The following is a 24,200-nucleotide window of genomic DNA, read 5'->3' as shown; positions in this document are numbered from 1 at the left end:
CTGTGGCTGCGGATGGACGGCTGCAACTTGGGAGTCATGATTAATGGGCCTATAAGAATCACATACTGACTGAAAATACACCTGTTGCTGTCCAATAGGAAGTGTGAGTGCGTATGGATCAGCAAGATGATGAGTGGTGTGGGAGAAAGTTTGAAGGAGCCAATGACAAAACTGATGCCTGAAGATATTAGAATATTAACATTCATGAGTGAAAATATCGTCAATAAAAAGTTTTGATAACAATATGCTCTCATATGCTTTTTTTATGCTGTTTTTATCAGATTTTAATTTGTCTTTGTTTTTATGATGGTTGTATTTTGTTGTTCTTAGCCCGCTTTACACCCTGTGCTATCACTAGTTTTATTTACTTATTTAACCCATAAAGACCCAGTGTTGCTTCTGTGGTAGTTCCCAAATTATTTTTTCCCTGTATTTAACCTTTCTTAAGTGATTTATCAACATTTATTAAAACATTATCCTCTTTACTTTGTATTTTTTTCCACTGTAAATCATGTAATTTCGTATATTTAATTCACAGACCATGTAGATGTTCATTAAAGCTGAGAGTAAATTTAAAGGTTATTATATCAAAACAGAGAAAACTAAAGAAAAAAGACTGTTTTAGTAAATAATATCAATAACTGAACATAAAAACACGCATCTCCATCCACTGTCATTCATCAAACTCCATGGGTTTTACTAGTGCATCAATGTTGTAGAAGATGACAGTGTTTCCATGGTAACTACAGAACCTCTGGACATCCAAATGGGTCATATCTGATGACTGTGAAAAGATGACAAACTGAATTTTACACCATTATTGACATGGATTGATAGAATTAGTGGATTGACAGGTATTAAACATTTTTGGTCAGTAGATGGATTTGGTCCACAGTGGCTGTTTGGGTCTTTATGGGTTAATCCCTTGTTTTATGTTTGGTGTACGGCACTTTGGCCAGCTGTAAAGTTCTTAACCCTTTCATGCATAGGTCACTCCAGTGGACAGTTCTTCTCCAGCCGTTCTCTTGTATATTAATGGGTTTAGTTGTTTTAGTTCCATATCAGCCAACACAGTGGACACTTATGCACCATCCCATATCCTAACATTCATACCATTACTGTAACTTTGCTGTTCTTGATAAACCTTATCTGCAGTAACATGTTTGAGTGTAAATCAATTGTTATTTGTTAGACAAGAAGGGTTTTTTTTTTTTGCACATTATCTCGATGAAGTGAGGAATTCATAGCATTAGAATATGTTAAAATGTGAGAAGACATCAGATTAGCAACATTAAACATGTTTTTATTTCATTGTTTTCATATCCCTCTCTGATATTGGGTTTTAAACACGTTTCTTTACTTCAAAAATTAAATGCATGGATATTTTTGTAACTCCACAGAAAAAAAAAAACCTTGATTGCATTGTTTTTTTCATGCCTAAGGAGGAATAAAAACACTGAAGAAAAAAAATCTTGACTAAGGTTCTCACAATTAATGCATGAAAGGGTTAAAGTGCATTATAAATAAAGTTGGTATGGTATGGTATGGTATGGTATACTTTTATTAATGATAAATACTCAAACATTTGTGTTCCTCAAGTCCAAAAAAAACTGCAACTGAATTAACCCATAAAGACTCAGTGCTACGTTTGTGTCAGTTCCCAAATGAATTTTCTCTCTATTTAACCTTTCCTAAGTCATTAATCACCATTTATTATAATATCATCTTCGATATGTTTGCATTTGTCACTGTAAATCATGTATTTTCCTATATTTAATTTCCTATCTTCAGTTTAGATCAGGGGTGTCAAACATGCAGCCCGTGGGCCAAAACCAGCCCGCCAAAGGGTCCAATGTGGCCCGTGGGGTGAATTTGTAAAGTGCAAAAATTATTAACTTATTTTAGTTCAGGAGCCAGATACAGACCTGTGTGATGTCAAGTAAAATCATAACATAATAATCTATAAATAATGACAGGTAGAAATTTTCTTTTTGGTTTAATGTGAAAAAAAATAACATTACACTATGAAACTATCCTTCAACAATGAAATGTGAATAATCTGAAATGTCTAAAGAAAATTACATACAATTTTACCAATATTTTGCCTGTTACTAAATGTTTTGCGTATTTGTAGATCCACTGTGATCTGTAAGTTTTGTTAATAACAAACTGAGACGTAATATTGTAGAAACTTACTCTAAAAGTTACTTAACTTTAACAATATTCAGCCTGTTACCAAATGTTTGTGTAACATTGTGTGTTATATACATGTATAAATAATAAGTTGAAGCACAATATTATTAAAATTGCACTTATTTTTCTTACAAAATTTCAGTTTTCTTCAGGTTAACCACATCTTTTTTTGTGAAAGGATAGTTTGTAAATGTTGATATTTTTTTATTGCACTAAAATAAAGAGAAAAAGTTGTCATTTACAGGGTATTATGTTATTATTTTACTGGTCCACCCCACTTGACGTCAAATTGAGCTGAATGTGGCCCCTGAACTAAAATGAGTTTGACACCCCTGGTTTAGATGTTCTTGACAACTCAGTTAATTCAAAGGTTATTATATCAAAACAGAGAAAAGTGAAGAAAAAGTGAGTTTTTCAGTCATGTGTCATTAACTGAACATAAAACAAGTGTCCATCCACTGTCATTGATCCAACTCCATGGGTTTTACTGGTGAATCAGTGTTGTAGAAGATGACGGTGTTTCTACGTTCACTACAGAGCCTCTGAACGTCCAAATGGGTCATATCTGATGACCATGAAAATATGATAAACTGTATTTTACACCAATTATTTACATGGATTGATAGGACTAAAGAATCGACAGGTATTAAACATTTCAGATCAGTAGATGCTTTTAGTCGCTGTTGGATGTTTGGGTCTTTCTAATCCAGTCAGTCTACAGAGGAGGCATTTTTCCACGTTTTTCCTCTGTGATCTGGACCTTTTTCATCTACAGTCAGATGAGGCATGAACTGGTGTTTTCTGCATGAAGCAAATCTACTCTATTTTAGGTTTTACTTTTTAACAAAATAGGTGTTTTCGGTCGTTTTACAAGATTCCTGAATATTAAAAGCCCAAAGAATGTCGGAAACATGAACTCCTGGTAAAAAGAAATGAGGAAAACTACTAAACATTCTATTTGATCTGCAGCTGCAACTGCATCTGTCTGTAAGAACACTGGACGGATGTAGGCAATGTTTGGTTTTTCACATAAGGTTGGGAATCTGACCACAAATGTGTTTTGTTTTTTTTTTGTTTTTTTAATATATCAGTCAGTATTAACCAGATCAGATGAGTCTAGTCTTTTCCAGCACTTAAAATTGTTTTGTGCAGGAATTCCTTTTGTATCCACGCATTGAATGACACACAAGAGATATATTTCCTAAATCTTTTAGCCTTGAAAGTGGAGACATTGTTTCATTTGATCTGAAAGTTAAATTCAGACATTAAAAATCAGCACATCTTATTAGATCCGCCATTAAAATCAGCATGTGGCCATCAGCAACACCTGTAGGCTGATGATGTTACTGTAGCCCCACTATGCAGTGAAAGTGTATCTGTGGGCTGTTTATTTCTTAAATATCACAGTCGATCGCCATGATAATGTGATTGAAATCATCAATAACAACAGATTTAATATTTCACCATAAGACCCTCCGTGCTTTAAGGATCTATATATCTCTGGAACAGTTTTTAACCCCAAACACACACATATCCCAGGCCCTTGGACTTACCCCTCAGGGGTCTTCCCCGTATTATGAACGGCATTCTGTCACCTGGCTCTCTTCTGGGGCCTCATAGTGCCGGTTTGTGTCTTCACTCCGCGGCGATTCGAGAGGAAATGAGTTGTCGGAGCTGAGCTGGAAGGTTACCAGTGATTGGATTACCTGTGCCTCTATGGGGGATAACAGTTTCACGGTAGCGCGTAATCCCTGATCATAATCCCTGCTCCAATGTTCTCACAGATAGATGCAGGTGCAGCTGCAGCTCATATTCAATTTAATGTTTACCATTTCTTTACTTCTTTTGGGCAGTAGTTCGTGTCTCGTTCACTTTAGGGCTTTTAATGCTCTGAGATCATGTAAACTGATTGAAAACAACTATCTTGTTAAAAGTAGGCAATATTCTGAAATTAAGAAGATTTTCTTCGCTTGGTATATATCCTCACGCAGAAAACACCATCTGACTGTTAATGAAAGAAATCCTCAGATTTAAGATTACATCACTGAATAAAAAAGCCTGTCTTGTGATTCTTTCAAAAGCTCAGCTTGTTTCTGCAGCGTTCCTGCACTTAACTCTGGTATTTTGAAGATCGCATAAAACACTTGGGTTAACTTTATGACCAAATGTTAGGCTACATTATGTTTTAAAATATACCAGGAGATAGGGCTGCATTTACAGTTGTCTCATTTCAGAGTAATCACTTTTTTCCCTAAATGTTAGAAATTAATTTAATGCCAAGACAATGTAATAATGTAAAAACACACTGATTTCTGCAACTTTGCACCAATAATGATGTTTTTCTTTATTCATTTACATCAGGCTATATCTAGAATAATGAAACAATAACATGATTTTATTACTTTTTTTTTTTTTTTTTTTACAAAGGACCCAGTTCGAACAAACATCATATGATTGTCTAATATCCCCTGCAAACATTCCGGTTTTTCAGCAGCACTCTAACAAATTGAGAATGACCTAAATTACGATCCAGATTAATCTCTGTGGTAGAACAAAAAATAAGCCTCTGGCAAACTTTCCAAACGCAAGTCTTCATTTCCGGTGAGAGCGGAAGTTATAAGTGTCCGCAGAAATCAGTCCGGGCGGGAGCAACAATCACATCCAAGATGGCGACCGTAAACGCTGGGCATATGATGAGCTTAGCGGCTTTACAGAGACAAGACCCGTACATAAACAAGTTGCTCGATGTTACTGGTCAGGTGGCCCTTTACAACTTTAACTCCAAAGCTAATGAATGGGTAAGTTTGTCCAAAAGCCAAACGGTTTGATGTAAAATGGAAGATACGCGAAGTGTTGTCTTTAGCGCGCTAAAGCTAGCTTCTCAACAAAACAAGAACTACAAACATGCCATAAACAATCTACTGTGTATTCTTTATTTTAGTACACATTTTACAGATTTGTTCTAACAGTGATTAAGTATCAGTCACTTTTTAAGTGCATTGCTAATTTGGATTTGCTTCCATAATATACCTAGCTAACGTTAGCTCGCTAATGCTCCGTTTGCTATTTATCTAGCCCGTTGTTTTGTTTTTGACTGACACATTTTCTTTCAGGAAAAGACCGAAATTGAGGGCACCTTATTCGTTTATGCGAGGTAAGTACATTTTCATTTTTAACAAAATTAAATGACGGGTGAGGGCGCGAATATTAAGGGTGTTTACATGTTCATGCTGCGTAGTCATTTGACGTATGTTTCACACGTGTGAAGGCCGCAGTTTTTGTAAACAAACGTACAATAGTTGTGGATCTTACGTCTTGCTTTACATTTACTACTGTTTGTTGTAGTCACTGATAATCAAATGTCATTCTGAGTTTGATCATAGGGAAACAGCGGTTTGTTATTAATAATGCCATATCAGAAAGTGGAGAAATGTTCTTATTTAGGAGTAGGTGAATTGACTTCAATAAAAATGAGATTAAAAAGGCAAATAATAATAACTGTGGATTCCCAGTACTCAGTGATAGCTCATAGACTTAAGTGAAGGAATGTTAAAAAAAAAAAAAAAAAAATCCTTTTCAGACGAGAGAGAGTTTAACGAATGTCAAAAATGGCCATCAGTTGCAGTTTTATAACAATTGTACTTAAAGGTCCAAAACTGAGACCTACCAACCCTAAATATTAACTATCATTATGTATCACTTAAATGAGTATCATATAGATGTGGTGCACTTGAAGCAGGGATGTGAAAGCCAGAGCATTAAACATAACTTGGTTATCTTCTTCTCAGGTCTGCCTCTCCTCACCATGGCTTCACCATTATGAATCGACTGAGCACTGAGAATCTGGTGGAGCCAATCAATAAAGACCTTGAGTTCCAGCTGCAAGATCCATTCCTGCTTTACAGAAATGGCAACCGTAAGTATTTTGTAGACTAGAATAGATCAATGTCTCTCTGTGTCACCATGCAGTGAAATTAAACTAAGGACAGGGATTCTCAGGGATTTAATGTGTTGCCTAAAAAGGGTGTTACACACCCATATTCTGTTGCCACACACACTTTTAAGATTGGTTACTTTTCAATAAATCATTTATCTGCCATTTTTAACACATGCAGTATGAAACTGTCTCAAGTGTCTCTCAGTGCCTGTGTGTGAACAGACCATTGTTTGTTAGCCATAGTGTATGTTTGTATATGGGTTTCATTTTAACATCCATGAAATCCTGCACTCTTAATATATATACACAGTATGCATTTTTTAAAGCAGTAAAATGACAGCATTGTTGGATTTAAGGTGCTCACAAGGGCATACAGACAAAATGAAACAAAACAAAGTTACCTCTGAAAATGCCAAATAGACACCTTCCCAGTGTTCTTTGAAACATCTCTTTTCCATTTTGCTTGAAGTCATTTTGCCGTCTTGAAGTAGCACTAAGCAGGAAAACTTTGTCTGAGGAGAGTTTTCCACTCATGACCTCACATGGGCTGTCTAGATGACAGCAGCTTTAACGTTTTTCAGCTCCACTCGTTACAGTTCCACATTAGGATGACAGCACAGATCTACAGCGTCAAGATGATTGCAGAATGTTATTACTATTTTATATATTGTCCATATATAGGATTATATTGAATTTATACAGTTCTGTGATCAAAAACAAAGGGTACTGCTGTTGCCTAGATCTTCAAAAAGTAACTAACAGCGCTCCCTCCAAGGTAATCTATCACAAGCCTGAACAGGAGTTTCATCACAGCAACAAATAAGGAGTTTGAGTGTTTTCCCATTTGTTTGCTGATGAGAAAAAATAACATTGCCAGTGACAATGTGAGAGTCGATGGCTCCCCTTTTGGACTGGGTTTGCCAATCAACCTGGCTGGTATGGATGACATGATGGGATTATTCTTGTTGATATCCAGGCCAGAGCAGCTTCTCCAGGAGCTTCACTTGAGTCCAAAGGCTGTCATTTTATTTCCTCAGAGTTAAAAGTGTTGAACTTTAAAAATAGAAAGTGTTGAATTATAGATGGTTTGAAAAATGAGGTTGCGTAGGAGATCCTTCCAACTACTGGCAGCTGATTGGTCAGTGTAGCTTTTGTGTCCTGTAGAGTCACCTTGGTTTTTACTCTGTTGATTTCTGAGGAGTATGTGAGCTTCTAATTGAGTCCCCCTTTGCAGCAAATTCAGGAGAAAAAAAACTTAAAAAGAGGCACAACTTGAAGGTTTCAGTTTTGAAGAAACAGTCCAACAGAGACAGAAAAGTCCAGTAGGTCACAGATGTTCGAGTGTCTGCAAATCTGTAAGAGTGCATTGGAAGCACAGTTTCAAGCTGAAAAGTGTACTCAAACTTAGAGCTGTGTACTCAAACACCTGTTTACTCCCCTTCATATTCCCTGTGGTCGCAGATGATGCTGCAGGGAGACAAACATTCAGGTTGCTAGGTTACCTTGGTCTCTTGGGGATCTTGAATCTGGCAGTATTATACACACCCCTACGCAAATGACACAAGCAATGCAATAATAACAAGCTGCTGTTTCTGTAGAAACTGCTGACACATGATTTGTTTTGTCAGTCTGATTAACAAGACTATACAGCTTTATAGTTGTTGTTTTTTTTATTCTATAGATTGGTCTGAAACTATACGAGTAATAAGTCCAATCATATCACGTAGGACTGGAAATAAGTGAGCAGCATTATATCTCATCAAGTCCTATTGAGACATTTAATTAATTTCGCTATTATGTTGTTGTTGAAGATATTTCATGATTTTTATTGCAAATTGATGAATACTTTAGAATTTTCTCTCCTACTGCATGCATGTATCCTAAAATATAAGCAGGAGATTGTGCAAGCACTGAATCTACTGAAAAAGGGACCAACAACTACAAATGTAAATTAAATAAATAAATAAATAAATAAGGAAGAAACAAGGCAGTGGTTTACATATTTTTGCCATATACAGATATTTAAAACTGGTTGATGTTCTGTGATAAAAGTAATGTTTTTATCCCATTTGTTAGGTTTCCTTTGTGTAGTTTTAGTATCACAATTATATAGGAAAAAAAGTTTGAAAGTTTTTCTTGCAATAGTTGAAAATAAAGAACCATTTTGCTCGATTCCTAATCTTGCACCGTATGTGTTTTGTTTTTTTTTTTGCAGTGGGTATTTACAGTATTTGGTTCTACGATAAGAGGGACTGTCAACGCATCGCTCAGCTGATGGTCAAGTAAGTATCTGTAGATTCAGGAGTGACTGTTCACGTCTATAGGGTTATATAGAATTCCATGTCAGCTTCAGAGTGTTGCGTTTCCCATCATACATTTTCAACCTCCTTATTTGTAATGAAAGTAAGCATTGACGTGCAGCTCCCTCTCTACTTATGCCACCCTAGGATTGTTAAACAAGAAGCAGACCACGCTCAGAGAGAATCACCTGAGCGAGTAGAGCCAGCAAGGACCAATGGTGTCTCTGAGCCTCGACCCATTGACATCCTGGAGCTGCTCAGCAAAGCGAAGGAGGAATACCAGAGAGTGAGGAGGCTTTTTAAATGCAAATATGATGTTATTTATTTCAGGTTTTTATATCAGAGAGTTTATTTAAGTCAGGTAGGGGTGGGCAACATGCAGAGTATACATGATGCATTGTAATAGATTATAAGTGGAATTAGACTTTTCTCACTCTCCGACACATTCATTACTTTTATCATTTAATACAGTCAATAAATCAGGGTATCTGCGGATGCTTAAAAAGTCTTAAATTTGATTGTTTGAAATTAAGGGCTTAATTACCCGTAAAATGGCTAATTAATCTTACACCCAGAGGTCTTAAGAATTCCACAGATGCTAGAAATAATATTGCTATATTTGCTTTGGAAAATCTTTGAAAAGAGTTTACAAATGTGTAAATGGTGTCAGTCATCTTATTCTAAAGGAGATGGGGATACATGGAGCCTCCAACAAGTTCAGGTATTAGCTTTAGCAGCTGGAACATCAGGAGCAGAAACATTAGTCATGGAGAAATGGAAATGTAACATTGCCTGGATTGAACATGGATAAGACTGGTTCAAGGAAATAACTCAGACCTATTGTTCTGTTATTTTTGTGAATGTAAGGTATTAAATTTGACCAAAGACACCTGTAGAGATGTCTTCAAAAGTCATATATTTGGCTTCCTCAGACCTGTAGATACCCTGATAAATAGTCACTGATTATTTAATCAAACGCCATCTGATAATATTCTATATTCACATGAGGAGAGTCACCAAAGTCCATTTTTTGTTACTCTCTTCCTTACTGTTTTGCCAGTATTGAAGTAACAAATGTCTTAAATTATCTTCATAATTCAAAGGCTCTTCAACGTCTCATTTAACTGATTGAAACTGAAGTTATTTAATTTAGCCGCGTTGGTTTGAGGGTCCTGGCGTCATGCATGCTGACTCACTACCCCACCTTAATTGCCATTCCTCCTACTATTATAACACTTAAAAATGTCTGCTGTGAAAAAGACATTCAACAGGGCGACCTATGCAGTGCAGAGCCACAACAAGCCTGATGCACTGCTACAGTTCAGATGGATTTTTCTAATATGCTGTTGTAGAGGTGTAAAAGATGTTGTTCACACTGGGTCTTCTACACCTGTGAGACTCTTGACCTCATTGATTGACCCATCAATCACCAATATTTTCCTTTTTAAAGCTTTCAAGCACAAAAAAGCCAAAACGAAATGGTCTCTTGCATATGATGAAGTGTTTTTTAGCATCTACCTCCTGCTGTGACCATGTAGTGGAAACTCATGTCATCACGTCTAGTGCAGACCAAGTCAGACCCATGGGGAAGAAACACTATTAGGTTGCTCTTAACCTTCACTGTGACTGTATATGTTGTTATTTTAAAGGGGTCATATTTTGCTAAACCCACTTTCATCAGTCTTTGGTTCATTTATTTGTGTATTTAGACCCTAATAGTTGAAAAAGTTTGAATTTGAACCCTCCAGGTGCTGCAAAGCTATCTTTATATTCATTTTAGCAAAAATCGAGTGGATTTCTACAACATGTTTTAATTCCTGCTTAATTTGTTACGTTTTATAACTAGTTACGTCACGACATTTGCACATACAAGGTTAAGACTTCCAATGAACATTTCTCCGAGTACGACATAATTGTTTATCAGCAGCAGCAGTTGTAGTAAAAACAGAAAATATGTCCGAACTTAGAGCCGATTACATAAAATGTTCAGTTGTTGGTTGTATTAATGAACACAAGTGGCTGAAAGGGACAGAAAGCATGGTCAACAACCCAGGGGGGGTGGGTCGTGAAGTGGCTCATGTGCATTTAAAGGGCCAATGCTCAAAACGACCTTTCTGGTGTCATTACTCAGAAATAGGGTTGAAGATGGACCTGTGGAGTTGAATTAACAAAGAATTCAGACTCAAGCAGAGCATTTACAGTTTATGTAGACCACAGGGAAATGTTTTAAAATGCATAATTCCTTTTTAAAAAAAAAAAAAAAAAAAAAGCAAAATATCACTCATTTAACACTAAATCTAAAAACAGGAATATAGATAAGACTGAAAAGTAGTTTATGAATGTGGCTGAAGCACAACTCCATGTGCTTATTCCATGATACATCTTTAACACTGACTCATGAACCACACACATGCTGACATATCTGAGATTACGGTTGTTCTAAATCTGGGATTATTTCAGTTTTGGGTTTTTTTAATCACACAAGGGTAGAAGTTGCTCTGTATGCCTTTTACCACTGCTAAATATTTATCCTCTGGTTGTCTTGGAAAAATTAAAAATATAATTTCATCTCTGTTTTGCAGACTCAGGCAGGTGAAACAGATGTGTCTAATACAGCAGATCTGACTGTGAAAGCAGCTATTAACGCTACAGAGATTGCACACTGTACACCACAGCCAGAAAAGGTACACATGATTGCTGCATGTTAAAATTTTTTTTTTTTTTTATCTGCCCTTTCAAGCAGGTAATGATTGTATTTATTTTGTAATAAAAGTATGAGATCTTACATCGAAGAGGAAAACCTGTGACCAAGGCAAATTTGTATATGCCTCCATTGGAAGGTGTGGTGAAAAAGAAAACATCCAAAATGCATGATGTTAAATTAGAACACAGCTGCTCATTAGGGGACCAAAAGGGGTGCAGAGTATTCAGTTTTTCTCCTAAAAATATGGTGTGATTTAACAAGTTTATTAATAATTCTGTATTCATATTGTCTTTTAGTGCAGGTTTGCTAGCTTTTATTGTTTTTGTTTTAATCAACTGATAATTTAATTGTTTAAGGTATTGAAAATGGAAAGAACAAGAAATTAGAAAGTTGACTTGTATTGTAAAAGGTTAGAGGCAACCGTATTGGTAAATGTTTGCAAATTATGAATTCATTTAATCAGGTCATTACACATCATTAAGTGTAAACAGTATAGACTAGAGATAGACACAGAATGTCAGTGTAATAGTTAACACTGGGCTTCTCAACTTGAAATACTGACTTTGGGGTAAATTAATAGTTCAAATGATCAAATTCATGATCACTTATGTGTTTAAGGGTTAGCTTGTTCTTCAGAGATGAAGATTTATTAATTTCAGTCTTCATTACTTTGCCAAATATGTTCAGTTCAATAGTTCTCCTGTCAATAATAAAGTCTCAGGTTGAATGTTAGGCATGTTTAATGTGTTTTTGGTGTCAAATGTTTGGAAGGACATGGATAATACCAGTCAACTGATCAGCTATTGGGTTTTTCCTGCTCCAAACTATATTATTTTGACATCATTTGACCTTTTAACACAAAATAAATATGAATATGTATTTCAAGTCAACCACCTTTGTATAAAATGCTTCTATATCTGCCTACATTCTTACCATTTTAAGTGACTTTCAGCAGAAAAAACATTCGCTCATGTCACCCTCTGGAGTAGTTTTAAACCTTTCTTTGGTAAACTAAAATCAAATTAGCCGTATACCTTAAGTCCCAGATTTGATCCAACTCACAGTTCGTTCTTGTCACTCATCAGAGTTCCCACACAGTCGTGAAGCAGATCACAGTTGAGGAGCTCTTCGGCTCATCTCTCCCTAAGGACCCGTCCCTACCTGCCATGCCTACGCAAAACACCCCCGGTGACCCCTCTGCCGCTTACCTCCAGAACCCGCCATATTCTCCTGCAGCCCACCAGAACCCACTCCTTCCTCCTCATCTGGCAGCTCATGACCCCACATCCACCCAGAGACACCAGGCTCCTGGTCTGCTCCCTGCACCCTACCAGCTTCACCCCAGCCCTGTGTTCCAGTCTGTGGCCCCCAGGTCAGACCCCCAGTCCCACTGCCCTATGTCCCCACTCATGATGCCTCCAGCTGGTCCAGAGCCTCCCACAGCCCCGACAGCAGCTCCTGCAGCCTATCTGGGACAGGATATACTCAGCTCTCTCAAACCAGCAGTGCCATCGGTAAATCCAGACATCCATAAACCCATACTCGCACCCAACTTCCTCCCGAGCACGCTGGTCCCACCACATAGCTTCCAGGAGCTGATGGGGAAACCACTTCTCCAACACGGAAAGGAGATGGATGTTTTCTCTCAAACTCCAAACCTGGTCAAATCAATGACTGTACGTTCATTTTTATGTTATAAATCTGGTCACTAGGGCTATTGATTGATTAGAGAAATAATTAAGTAGTTAATCATATCATTTTTTACTCCTTAACCTGTAAGGACCCAGTGTGACTATTGTGGCAGTTCCCAAATGAAGTTTTCTCTCTATTTAAACTTTCCTAAGTGATTTATCACCATTTATTATGATATTATCCCCTAAATTTTGCATTTTTTTCCAGTGAAAGTCATCTATTTTCCTATTTTTTATTGACTGACCATGTAGATGTTCATAAAAGCTCAGAGTAAATTCAAAGGTTATTGTATAAAAATAGAAACAACTGAAGAAAAGGTGCCTTTTTCCATAAAATATAGCATTAACTGAACATAAACCTAGTGTCTCTATTCACTGTCATTGACCAAACTCCATGGCTTTTACTGGTGAATCCATGTTGTAGAAGATGACGGTGTTTCCATGTAGACTATGGAGCCTCTGAATGTCCAAATGGGTCGTATCTATTGACCATGAAAAGATGACAAACTGTATTTTACACCAATTATTTTCATGGATTGATAGGATTAATGGATCAACAGTTTAGATCGGGAGATGCTTTTGGTCGACAGTAGACATTTGGGTCTTTATCGGTTAAGATTGAAGTTTGTTACAATGGATATTTTAAAGCAACATCTGAAACCACCACATTTACATTAGAATGTGGTTGATCTATGAATACAGTTACTTTATAGAAACTCGAGTGTTCAACAGTGGGGTTTTCAATCTTCCATATCTTCTGTTCCTCTTTACAGGCAGTCTCCATGAGTCCAGCTCTCACTGTTCCAGGATCGGTGCTTCTGTCTCCCAGTGTTTTCCAGCAATCCATCAATAAAGCCACAGCAGCAGCGTCAGGGGTCCCACCTGCCCCCACTGAGTCCTCTCCCACTTCTGTCGGAGCTGTGGAGTCTCCACAAGCCCCCTGCAGCAAAATGCAGCTACAGGAAACTCTGATTCACCTGATCAAGGTACAGACATCCAAAGGCATGCAGTGCACAGTCTGATAAAGTCACTTCAAACACAGTTAGATGGCTGAATTTCAATTTTTAGATTTTTTTTTTTTTTTTAACAAATATTTGAAAATTTCAACTGATTTCTTGAGCACTATTCACCCAATTCTTTTCAGATTTGATACACATGTTCTTTAAGGGCCTTTCTCGAAATTTTTGCATTTTTAAAATAAACGTGAAAAGTTTTTTTAAAAATTGAAAGTTAAGACTCAAAAATAACCCCTGAGTAGTCAGAGTATTAGTGAACAAGAGGGGCAAAGTGTTGTGCAACTGGGCAGGGGGTGTTGGTAAGCTCTGCTTACTTTTTTCACTTATTTTTAATCATAACATGATGAAAACAGGTCTATATAATACAGATAATACAGATAAAATACACACAATACAGATTAAAACACCCAGTTTTTATTCACTATGTTTTTTTAAAATGTAGGATTAAATAGAGCCAGTTAAAGATACAAATAAACTAGAAGTAAACTCTATAGCAGGGGTGTCAAACTCATTTTATTTCAGGGGTCACATTCAGCCCAATATGATCTCCAGTGGGCCGGACCAGTAAAATAACAACAGGAAAAAACTACAATTATATAATGATCAGGTTTAATTCTACAAAGTTTTGTTAAAAATCTGATAACATGAACACCTTAAATTGTCTTAAGAAAAACAAGTGCAATTTTAACAATATTCTGCCTACGTTTATCAGTTAATCATTTACACATGTGCATTACAATCGCACAAAACATTGAGTAACAGGCAGAATATTGGTAAAATTGCATTTACTTTTCTTAAGACATTTTCGTTTGTTCATATTTGTTCCGGGTATTCATGTTTTTGTAAAATTATATTTTGGTAATGGAAACATTTTCATGTAATTTTACTTTTTTACAGCAAAAAAACAAAGAGAATTTGGGGTTGTCATTATTTATAGGTTATTATGATAATATTTTACTGGTTCTGACCCACTTGAAATCTAATTGGTCTGTATGTGTCTGTATGTGGAACCTGAATTAAAATGATTTTGACACCATTGATTGTTAATATCTTCAGTGTAATTTTTGCATTTCACAGATTCATCCCGCGGGCCGGATTGGACCCTTTGGCGGGCTGGATTTGGCCCTCGTCCACATGTTTGACACCTGTGTTCTATAGTTACATCATTACCACACTTATTCCACAGTCCACAGGTTGATAGGAGTCTGTACACATAAAAACCTCCTTTAATAAAATGATGATAATAGTGTTTCCAATGAAAGAGCAACCATAACTCATTCCTAATTTCAACATCCTTCCTGTTGTCTCACTTTCCAGAACGACCCAGACTTCCTCACTGCGATTCATGATGCCTACCTACAGAGTCTGACCAAGGATTTGAGTAACATGAAGCTATAGTTGTACTTCGATGTTCCCTTCAGGACCAGGATATTTCTACGACCTGTGAAGAAACCAGAAGCTGGGAGTTAGAAAGGCAGCGATCAAGTTTTTGACAACCATCTGTGGTTCTTACAGCATGTACTGCACCGTTAAACACTCAGATCCTGAACTCGACAGTTTCTGAGTCCTCACCTTAACACTGATGCTTCTCATATTAACTTGGATCTATGTTTTGTATTTACAAGAATCGCTGATGGAGAGAAGAACGAGATAACAGGACTTGAGGAAAATGGCAGTGTACTGGTATCACTCCGAAGAATGGGGACCACCAGTCATTTCAGCTCCAAACGAACAGTTTTGCAGCTTGTGGAAATGACTGACTCTACTTCTGTTGTTCATTTTTGGAGTTTCCACACTGCAGAACCACATCTGATGAGGACCTCAGATGTTTTTTGTGGGCCAATGCAGACGAACCCTTCTGGCTTTAAAATGGTCTACTTACTCCTCCTTTTTGACTTTGTGAAACTTCTTCTTGAAGTATTTTTGAGGCACTGAACATTCTTTTTAAGGAGGACATCATTGTTTTTTGTTTTATTTTTTTCAACATAAGTCCATGGAAGACAAAGAACTTCTATATTTCTTTTGGTGAAGCACTTGCAGCTAAGAGCTCAAACAGAGGCTCAGTTCCACTTTTTGTTGCTTTTTTAATGCTAAGCTGTAGATCTGCTCTTTAAGGAGGACAAACAGATGAATGCTCAGACTGATTTCCTTGCTCCGTTTTATTTTCCCATATTTCTTTGTCGTTTTCCTTTCGTCCATGTCTTGAACCTCCTTTCCACCAGCTGAGCTCAGCACTTGACGTTCCTGGATGGGAATGTGCAATAGATTATCACAGTTGCAATGCATTTGCCAGCATTTTGGGATATTTTAGGATGGTACAAGCAGTTTATCCAAACTCTGGGTTCAGCAACTGATCTTTAATTTGAATATCATGGAAAAAAACTCAAATGTGCGCTCTTAATGTAGGATTCTGTCTTGTTTACAATTAACCTTTTTTTTTTTTTTATTGATTTGCATAAAAAGAAAACACAATCTTGAGGGGAATTGTTGTGCTTTTGACAACTTCAGGGGGATTTGGACCAGATAAATGAGCTTTAACTAGTAATCAAAAACAATAATAAATACTAAAAACACCTCCCTTCCAAATCACTTTGTAGTAATTTGGCTGTTTTGCAGTAGATGTGTACTGCAACACAAAACTGTTGACTCTGCAGATAATTTTGCATCTGTGCAAAAAAAAAATCCATCTCAATGATGTTCTAAAAAGTCTTAATATGTGGCATTTGTGCATTTCTGAACACACAGATTTCTTATTAAAATGTTTAGCATAAAGCCGGGCAGTACGACTCAAATGTTACCCATCGATAATTAACGCGATAAATGTAAAAATCATGATTTCTTTCTTGTTTAAAACCTGATTTTTGGAGTGGAAGTTAAAGAAACCAAATAATTGTGGATTCCTTTTTTATGATGAGAACAGTTAGAAATGTGTAATAATTACTATCTTAAAATTTTATTTTAGCGCCAAAATAAAGTGAAGCAGCAGAAAAAATGTGTTGTAAGGTGTAGCTGACAGTGTAAATTAAACTTGACGATAAAATTTTATTGGGATAATACTATTTTGTCATCCAGGCCTCATTTAACCGATGCAAGATATTAACACAAGCCGAAAATGATGTAAAAGCATGGAATTAAAATGTGTCAATTTGGTCTTAAATATTCTTTCTTGCATGTTAGCTTTCAGAATTTTTCCTGCTGCAGACCTGAGTAAAATACTTAAATATTCAATACTGAAGAGCAGATATAATTTCCCTCATCATCATTGAATATTTTGCAACAACTGGTAATAATACAATGAACTACATGGTTTTTTTTTTTGCATAAATCCCTTCCATTGTTTCACCACAGTATCAGATTCTTCTGTATGAATGTATCTGATGGTAACGTGTCATATGTTCTGTACATTTCAGGCTTCTTTTCATCCTTGTCTTGTGTGTTTCATGATCACAGATCCACATGCTTTCGGTACCATCGACTAATAATGGAGATCTATTGTACTTTGGCAAAATGTATTCTCAAATAGGCCACAGAAGACACAATACAGCCAGCGACTTTGTATCTTATTGACCTGTAATAATTCCTCCTCTCAGCAGTAAAAATAAAACACCAACACTCTTTGAATGTGTTGGCTGAAGAAACGCACACAGAAGAAGCATTATAACAGAGATCGTTTTTAATCCCAGGCATATTTAAGATTTTAAGGTTGTTTTACACCTTGGTATAATTATCTTATGGGCCAGAGAAGGTTGTTTTTGGGAATGTTTGCAAATGATATTCATTTTCTAAGGTCTTTGTCGTTGTGTGTAAGCTGGTTTATTATGACTATTTTGTGATATTAAAGGTTTAAAAATGGAGAAATGTCTGCTGTTTGTTTCAGCCGATTGAAGGAAAGTTCAGTTTCTTAAAAAAAAAAACAAAAAAAAAAACGGTGAGGTTTAATGATATCAGATTAAATCATATTTGTCATTTAGAGAATCTCCTGAGTAGAACTCTCAATTATAGTAATGAAAATGGCATTTCAATAATTATATATTACCCAGTCCTCTTTGAAATCGATAGATACTGAACAGGGGTGTTGAATTTGTTCATGATTGTTGTAACTTAACATTAAAATCCCTTTATTTGGGATTCTGTGTAAGCCACTCAGAGCTTCTGCCTTTTAAGTCTGTCTTCTTACTACTTTCATGTCTGTTGTTCTTCTCTCGACAAATACGTTATTTAACCTATAACGACCCAAACATCTACTGATCTAAACTGTTTAATACCTGTTGATCCACTAATCCTATCAATGCATGTAAATAACTGGTGTAAAATACAGTTTTTCATCTTTTCATGGTCGTCAGATATTACCCATTTGGACGTTCAGAGGCTCCGTAGTTACCATGGAAACACCGTCATCTTCTACAACATTAATTCACCGGTAAAACCCATGGAGCTTGATGAATGACAGTGGATGGACTCACTTGTTTTCATGTTCGTCTATTGATATCTTTGCTATAAAGTCACTTTTTCTTCAGTTTTCTCTGTTTGTGATAGAATAACCCTCAACTTTAATCTGAGCTTTTATGAACATCTACATGATCAGTGAATTAAATATATTAAAATACCTAAATTATACAAAAAAAAATAAAAATAACGAAGCACTGAAGAGAATAGTATAATAAATGGTAATAAATCACTTAAAAAAAGGTTAAATATAAAGATAAGAATATTTTGGAGATAGCGCTCAGTCTTTATGGGTTAAAGCAGAGGTGTCAAACTCATTTTAGTTCAGGGGCCACATTCACCCCAATAAGATCTCAAGTGGGCTAAAATAATCACTAAAATAATAAGTGACAAAAGTAAAATTAAATTATGTCAATGTTTACATCTATAACATTTCCTTAACAAATCTGAATAACATGGACAACTTGAAATGTCTTAAGAAAAACAGGTGCAATTTTAACAATATTCTGCCTCAGTTTATCATTTTCACATGTGCATTACAACTTACTTTACAATTACAAAAACACAAAATATTTACTAACAGGCAGAGTATTGGTAAAATTGCCCTAAAATCTCTTAAAACATTTCAGATTGTTCATATTTATTCAGGTTATTCACACTTTTTTGAAAAAGGAAAGTTTGTCAATGTAAACATTTTCATGTAATTTTCCTTTTTTTTTTTTTTTTTTTTTTTTTTACACTAAAACAACAAGAAAATTTGCAGTTGTCATTATTTATAGGTTACTTCAATAGTATTTTACTGGATTGATCCGCTTGAGATTATCTTTGTATGTGGAACCTGAATTAAAATGATTTTGACTCCATAGATTGTTAATATCTTCAGTGTAATTTTTGCATTTCACAAATTCATCCCACGGGCCAAATCTGACCATCTGGCAGGCCGAATTTGGCCCCTGGGCTGCATGTTTGACACATGTGGGTTAAAGTGTTTGCTTTGATGTTATCTGAGCAGCTGAACTATGTGTTTTCTTTCTGTATCCACTAGATGTCGCCATATGTTTATTTTCAACATTTATCTGACATCTCTTGGTGATGGGACTATGCAGACGATGATCTATCAGCACCAAACCAGTGCATATGTCCTTCCTATTAGAGATAAATGGTATTTTTTACAGGAAAATCACTCATTAGTAGTATTTCCATATGAATATTACCGAAGTTTAATGTCAGTCTTAGTGACAAAAGATGAGGATAAAATGGTCAGTCAACTAAAATAAAAAGTAAAATGACAAAAACTTCAGTATAAGTCTTGAAAATTAAGTATATACTCTCTTTCTGTTTATTTTTCTGTGTATATTCATGTTGCAGATGTTCCTGCAGCTGTTAATGGGATTAAACTGGTGCAGAAATGTCATTCAGGTAAGATTACTATTGTTGTCCTCCTTTCTGCACATCACTCATCCTTTGTCTCTTTAACTGCCAGAGCTTCACATATGAGCCACTTATTGTATTCAGCTGTATTCTCTATGCTTTGTTCTCTCTGTAATCTCTTATTATATAGGACTTGGTTTACAATAATCCCTTTAGAATGAATAAAATCCTATAATCTTTTTCTATGGGTGATTTTGAGCTGAAGAAAGCAGTTACTGGCATCTGTTGGTTATGGTAAATAAAACGCACATTAGTTTAACTGACGTGTTAATTCCTAAGGATTTGAATACTACACCAGGTTGGGATCTTTATACCATTTACTGCATTATTTCATGTCCAAGCAGAATTAGTATTGCAAATTAAATATCCTAATTGGAAATGAATTGTGAAAATTGGAAATTATTTATGAATATTTGAGATGTTGCTGTTTAATTTTTATGTTTCTGAGGTTATTTTTTGCGATAAGTTTTCTATTCCTGTGTTTTATGATTTGTTTTTTTATCAAGCACTTTGTAACTGAGAAAAATGCTGTATGAGGTTTATTATTACATTATTAGCACTTGTACATTAAACTTTTTGATGTCCAGTGTACAAGAACTGGCTCTTCTTTTAATGAAGTCCATTAAAAGTCCAGAGATGCATTAAAATAAAATAACCTGTTATGTTCACAGTTATGTAGTTGAAGTAGACTAACTAAATACTGAATACAGTCTCCACTTTTCTTTCAGTTGAAGTTCATTAAGCAGGGTTCATACTTAAAATCCTTGAAAATGCTTGAATTTCAATGTTGTGTTTTGAAGGTCTTAAATGTGCTTGAATTTTAGTTTAAGTGCTTCAAAGTGCTTCCAATTATAACTCTGTTTTTATTTATTTATTTATTCATTTATTCATTCCTTCATTCATTTTTAACCCATAAAGACCCAGTGCTACTTTTGTCAGTTCCCAGATGAAATTTTCCCCATATCTAACTTTTCTTTATCACCATTTATTATAATATTATTCACTGTATTTTGTGTATTTTGACTGAAAATCACGCATTTTTCTATATTTAATTTTGTTATTATGTAGATGTTCATAAAAGCTCAGATTAAAGTTGAGGGTTATTTTATCAGAAACAGAGCAAACTGAAGAAAAAGGGACTTTTTCAGTAAAATATATCATTAACTGAACATAAACCAAGCATTTCCATCCACTGTCATTCATCCAACTCCATGGGTTTTACTGGTGAATCAGTGTTGTAGAAGATGATGGTGTTTCCATGGTAACTACAGAGCCTCTGAACATCCAAATGGGTCATATCTGATGACCATGAAAAGATGACAAACTGTATTTTACACCAATTATTTACATGTATTGATAGGATTAGTGGATCAACAGGTATTAAACGGTAGATGCTTGATGTTTGGGTCTTTGTGAGTTAATATTAACTCTGCCAGGTTCGATGGCAAGACAAAGCTACTTACAGAGAGGTGATACATTTTGAAAAGCAAAACTTTATGTCAAAAAAGAAAATTGTCAGGTGCTCCCAGGTCGACTCCGCGTAAATGTTTTATATTAGTCTTTGTCTCGGTGTGAGTGTGCCTGAAGAACGCCAAGTAGCTTCCCCGTTTTTTTTGTGGGATAAAACTTAGTGTTCTTTAATTTGTAAACTTTTTGCTTTAATGAAACATAATTTTAAATGTTTATACAATGTACATTGACAAGGAAAGTGTCATCTGTCAATACTTGCTTTAACCCCAATTCAGTGACTTGTGTGTTTGTGCTTCTTGTGTCCAGAGTGCTACAAAACTTCCATGACAACATCATCATGATAAAAAGTGAAGAAAAAAAAATCACGAGTGTACGTATTCCTCTAGATATGTATTTTAATCCAGTGATAAAGTGCTGTGCAGAGAAAAAATTGAAAATTACCCTTAAAAGTGTTTGAAAAGGACTTGAATTTGACCTGGAAAAATGTGAACTTTGTTTAACACATTACCGAGGTGATAGTATAGATCGACATCCACGCAGCCACAAGGTGTCACTGCAAGGAGAGTCCATTTGTATGAAGTAAAACCTCCAAACCTGTTCATAAAAGGTCTGTGGAAAAGAATACAGTGGTACCATAGCATGTTGAAATTTATCTTTAATATTATTCATCCATAAGTAGTTTGGATAGGCTCCAGCGACCCTACTGAGGATAAAGTGGGTTCAGATAATGAGTGAATTATGGGTAACTAAAGTCTAGTCCAGATGCTTTAGAAGTACTGACACTTTGATCAGCCATTTCATTCTGACCACAGACAGAAGAAGTGGTAATAATATTGATTATTTCATTCCAGTGGCACCTTTCACTGGGTTGGATATATGAGGCCGCAAATGAACATTCAGTCCTCAAAGCTGATGTGTTGGAAATGGCAAAATGACTCTGACCAAGTCTATATCGTCATGGTGATGACTGGGTCAGAGCATCTCCACAACTGCAAGTCTTGCGTGTTCCTGGTCTGCAGTGGTTAATACTGACCAAAAATAGACTAAAGATGGATATGTCAGCCTTTGAGGAGAACTGGAATCTATTCATAACTTTTCTAAACTTAACCAAAACATAGCCTAAAACCACATATCACTACAACAGAACATATACATCCCCACACACACACACACACCACCCCCCAGTCAGCAGTCAGTTTTGTCCCACTGTCTTGTGTCAGTCTGTCACTTTGTTTCATTCTGTCCCTGTACACTTTTCTTTATATGAGCCCTGCCTCTATGTGCATATACACTAGCAAGGAATGGATGTAAATGTGAATGGAAAGTTTGAGATTGTCAATTGAGCACAAGTCGTAATTAAAATAAAGTGGGCTTTCAAAGAGGGGTGGTGGTGGTGGGTTTAAAAAAAAAAATAAAAAAAAAGACCGAGGAAGGACAGATGGTAATAATGTTATGCTCCCATTGGTTGAGATCCACTTGTTGTCCTGAGTCCATTGTTATTACATAGTAATTAATTAATGTTGGGAATGAACAAGATCTGGAGATACTCTGACCCAGTGATTTGACCTTGTCAGAGTTGCTCAGATCTCTACTCTTGCACATGTTCCTGTTATCAACACATCGCCTTTGAGGTGCCTAAGAGTGCCTAATTAGTGGGTTGGGTACCCACTAATGAGATAATCAAAATGAATACCACTTTGTCTATCAGTGGTCATAATGTTATGGCTGATCTGTGTATACAATTAAAGATTTTTCACTTTAACCCTTTCATCCATGAATTATGAGAACCTTAATCAAGATTTTTTTTTTTTCCTGAGTGTTTTTATTCCTCTTTAGGCATGGAAAAAAAAACAAACAATGTAATTGATTTTTTTTTTTTTTTTTTTTTTTTTTTTAAATCAACCTGATTTTCATAGAGTTACAAAAATGTCTACTCAGCTACACCATGAATTTTATTCTTGAAGCAAAGAAACATGTATTTAAAACCCAATATCATAAAGTGATATGAAAACAGTGAAATGAAATCATGTTTAATGGAGCTAATCTGATGTTTTCTCACATTCTAACATATTCTAATACTAGTTATTACTCACTTCATGGAGATAATATGCAAAAAATAAATATTAACAATTGATTTCCACTCAAGAACCAATCAAGAACAGCAAAATTACAATAATGGTATGAATTGCAGTTTATGAGATGATGCATAAGTGTCCACTGTGTTGGTTGATATTGAACTAAAACAACAAAACCCATGAATATACAAGAGAACAGCTGTAGAGTAACTGTCCACTGTAGTGACCACTATGCATGAAAGGGTTAAAGCCTCATCTTTGTATATAACTGAAACAAACAGCTACACAGATTAGACAAGAGCAGAACTACTGCCAAAAGCACCACAGATGTATTAAAGTCACAGAGGAAACACTAGAATATACAGTTGCGGAAAAAATTATTAGCCCATCATAAGTCATCATAATCAGTGGTTATGCAATCAAGTACTAACTCCTGTGTGTATCATGTGACTAAAACAGACAGAAAAGAAAACATGGAATGCCTAAAAGCACTGTTTTTGTCAGTACAATGCCATAGCTATCGATGTGAGAACTGAAGTGATTTTGGTTATTATCAAGAAAACCATGGAAAATGGATAGATATCAGCTCTGAAATTAAACTCTTATGACCTATTTTTGTTGATATCATTATATTTGTCCAAACAAATGTACCGTTAGTTGTGCCAGGCATTAAAATGTACAAGAAACTGAAGAAAACAAGGGTGGTCTCATAATTTTTTCTGCGACTGTACAATACACATAAGAGCATATGCAAACAAAATACAGATAGTAATTGATTTTTTTTTTTTTTTTTTTTAAAGTAGGTCTACAACATATTTGCAGCAAAATGTATCACAAACAAATGAAAAAAATTAAAAGCTTAACTCTCTGAGCTCCAGGTATAGCCAATTAAATGATCAAAATTTAAAGATATAAACAGCACATGCCCCATTTGAGA

General features: G+C 35.6%; 2 protein-coding genes across 11 annotated transcripts in view; one reads left to right on the top strand and one right to left on the bottom strand.

Annotated features, from left to right (window-relative positions):
• The window catches only part of cacna1db (calcium channel, voltage-dependent, L type, alpha 1D subunit, b), a 154,583-nt gene extending 150,705 nt beyond the window's left edge, over positions 1-3,878 (bottom strand). For all 10 annotated transcript variants that reach the window (XM_030139271.1, XM_030139276.1, XM_030139273.1 and 7 more), the window contains exon 1: positions 3,747-3,878. In XM_030139271.1, the coding sequence (XP_029995131.1) occupies positions 3,747-3,780 (34 nt within the window). In that variant the 5' untranslated portion in view covers positions 3,781-3,878. The remainder of the gene's footprint in view (positions 1-3,746) is intronic.
• A 970-nt stretch (positions 3,879-4,848) lies between these two features.
• Positions 4,849-17,695, top strand: dcp1a (decapping mRNA 1A). The gene is made up of 9 exons (XM_030138255.1): positions 4,849-4,991; positions 5,307-5,347; positions 5,982-6,109; positions 8,346-8,412; positions 8,578-8,716; positions 11,013-11,114; positions 12,220-12,810; positions 13,599-13,811; positions 15,159-17,695. Exons 1-9 carry the CDS (start codon positions 4,860-4,862, stop codon positions 15,237-15,239), a joined length of 1,494 nt encoding a protein of 497 aa, XP_029994115.1. The 5' UTR covers positions 4,849-4,859; the 3' UTR covers positions 15,240-17,695.
• The last annotated feature ends 6,505 nt before the right edge of the window (positions 17,696-24,200 follow it).

The sequence above is a fragment of the Sphaeramia orbicularis genome, chromosome 7, assembly GCF_902148855.1.
Source record: "Sphaeramia orbicularis chromosome 7, fSphaOr1.1, whole genome shotgun sequence".
NCBI classification, from domain to species: domain Eukaryota; kingdom Metazoa; phylum Chordata; class Actinopteri; order Kurtiformes; family Apogonidae; genus Sphaeramia; species Sphaeramia orbicularis.
Note: the sequence above shows the minus strand (reverse complement) of the source record. Positions and strands in the feature narration are given on the sequence as shown.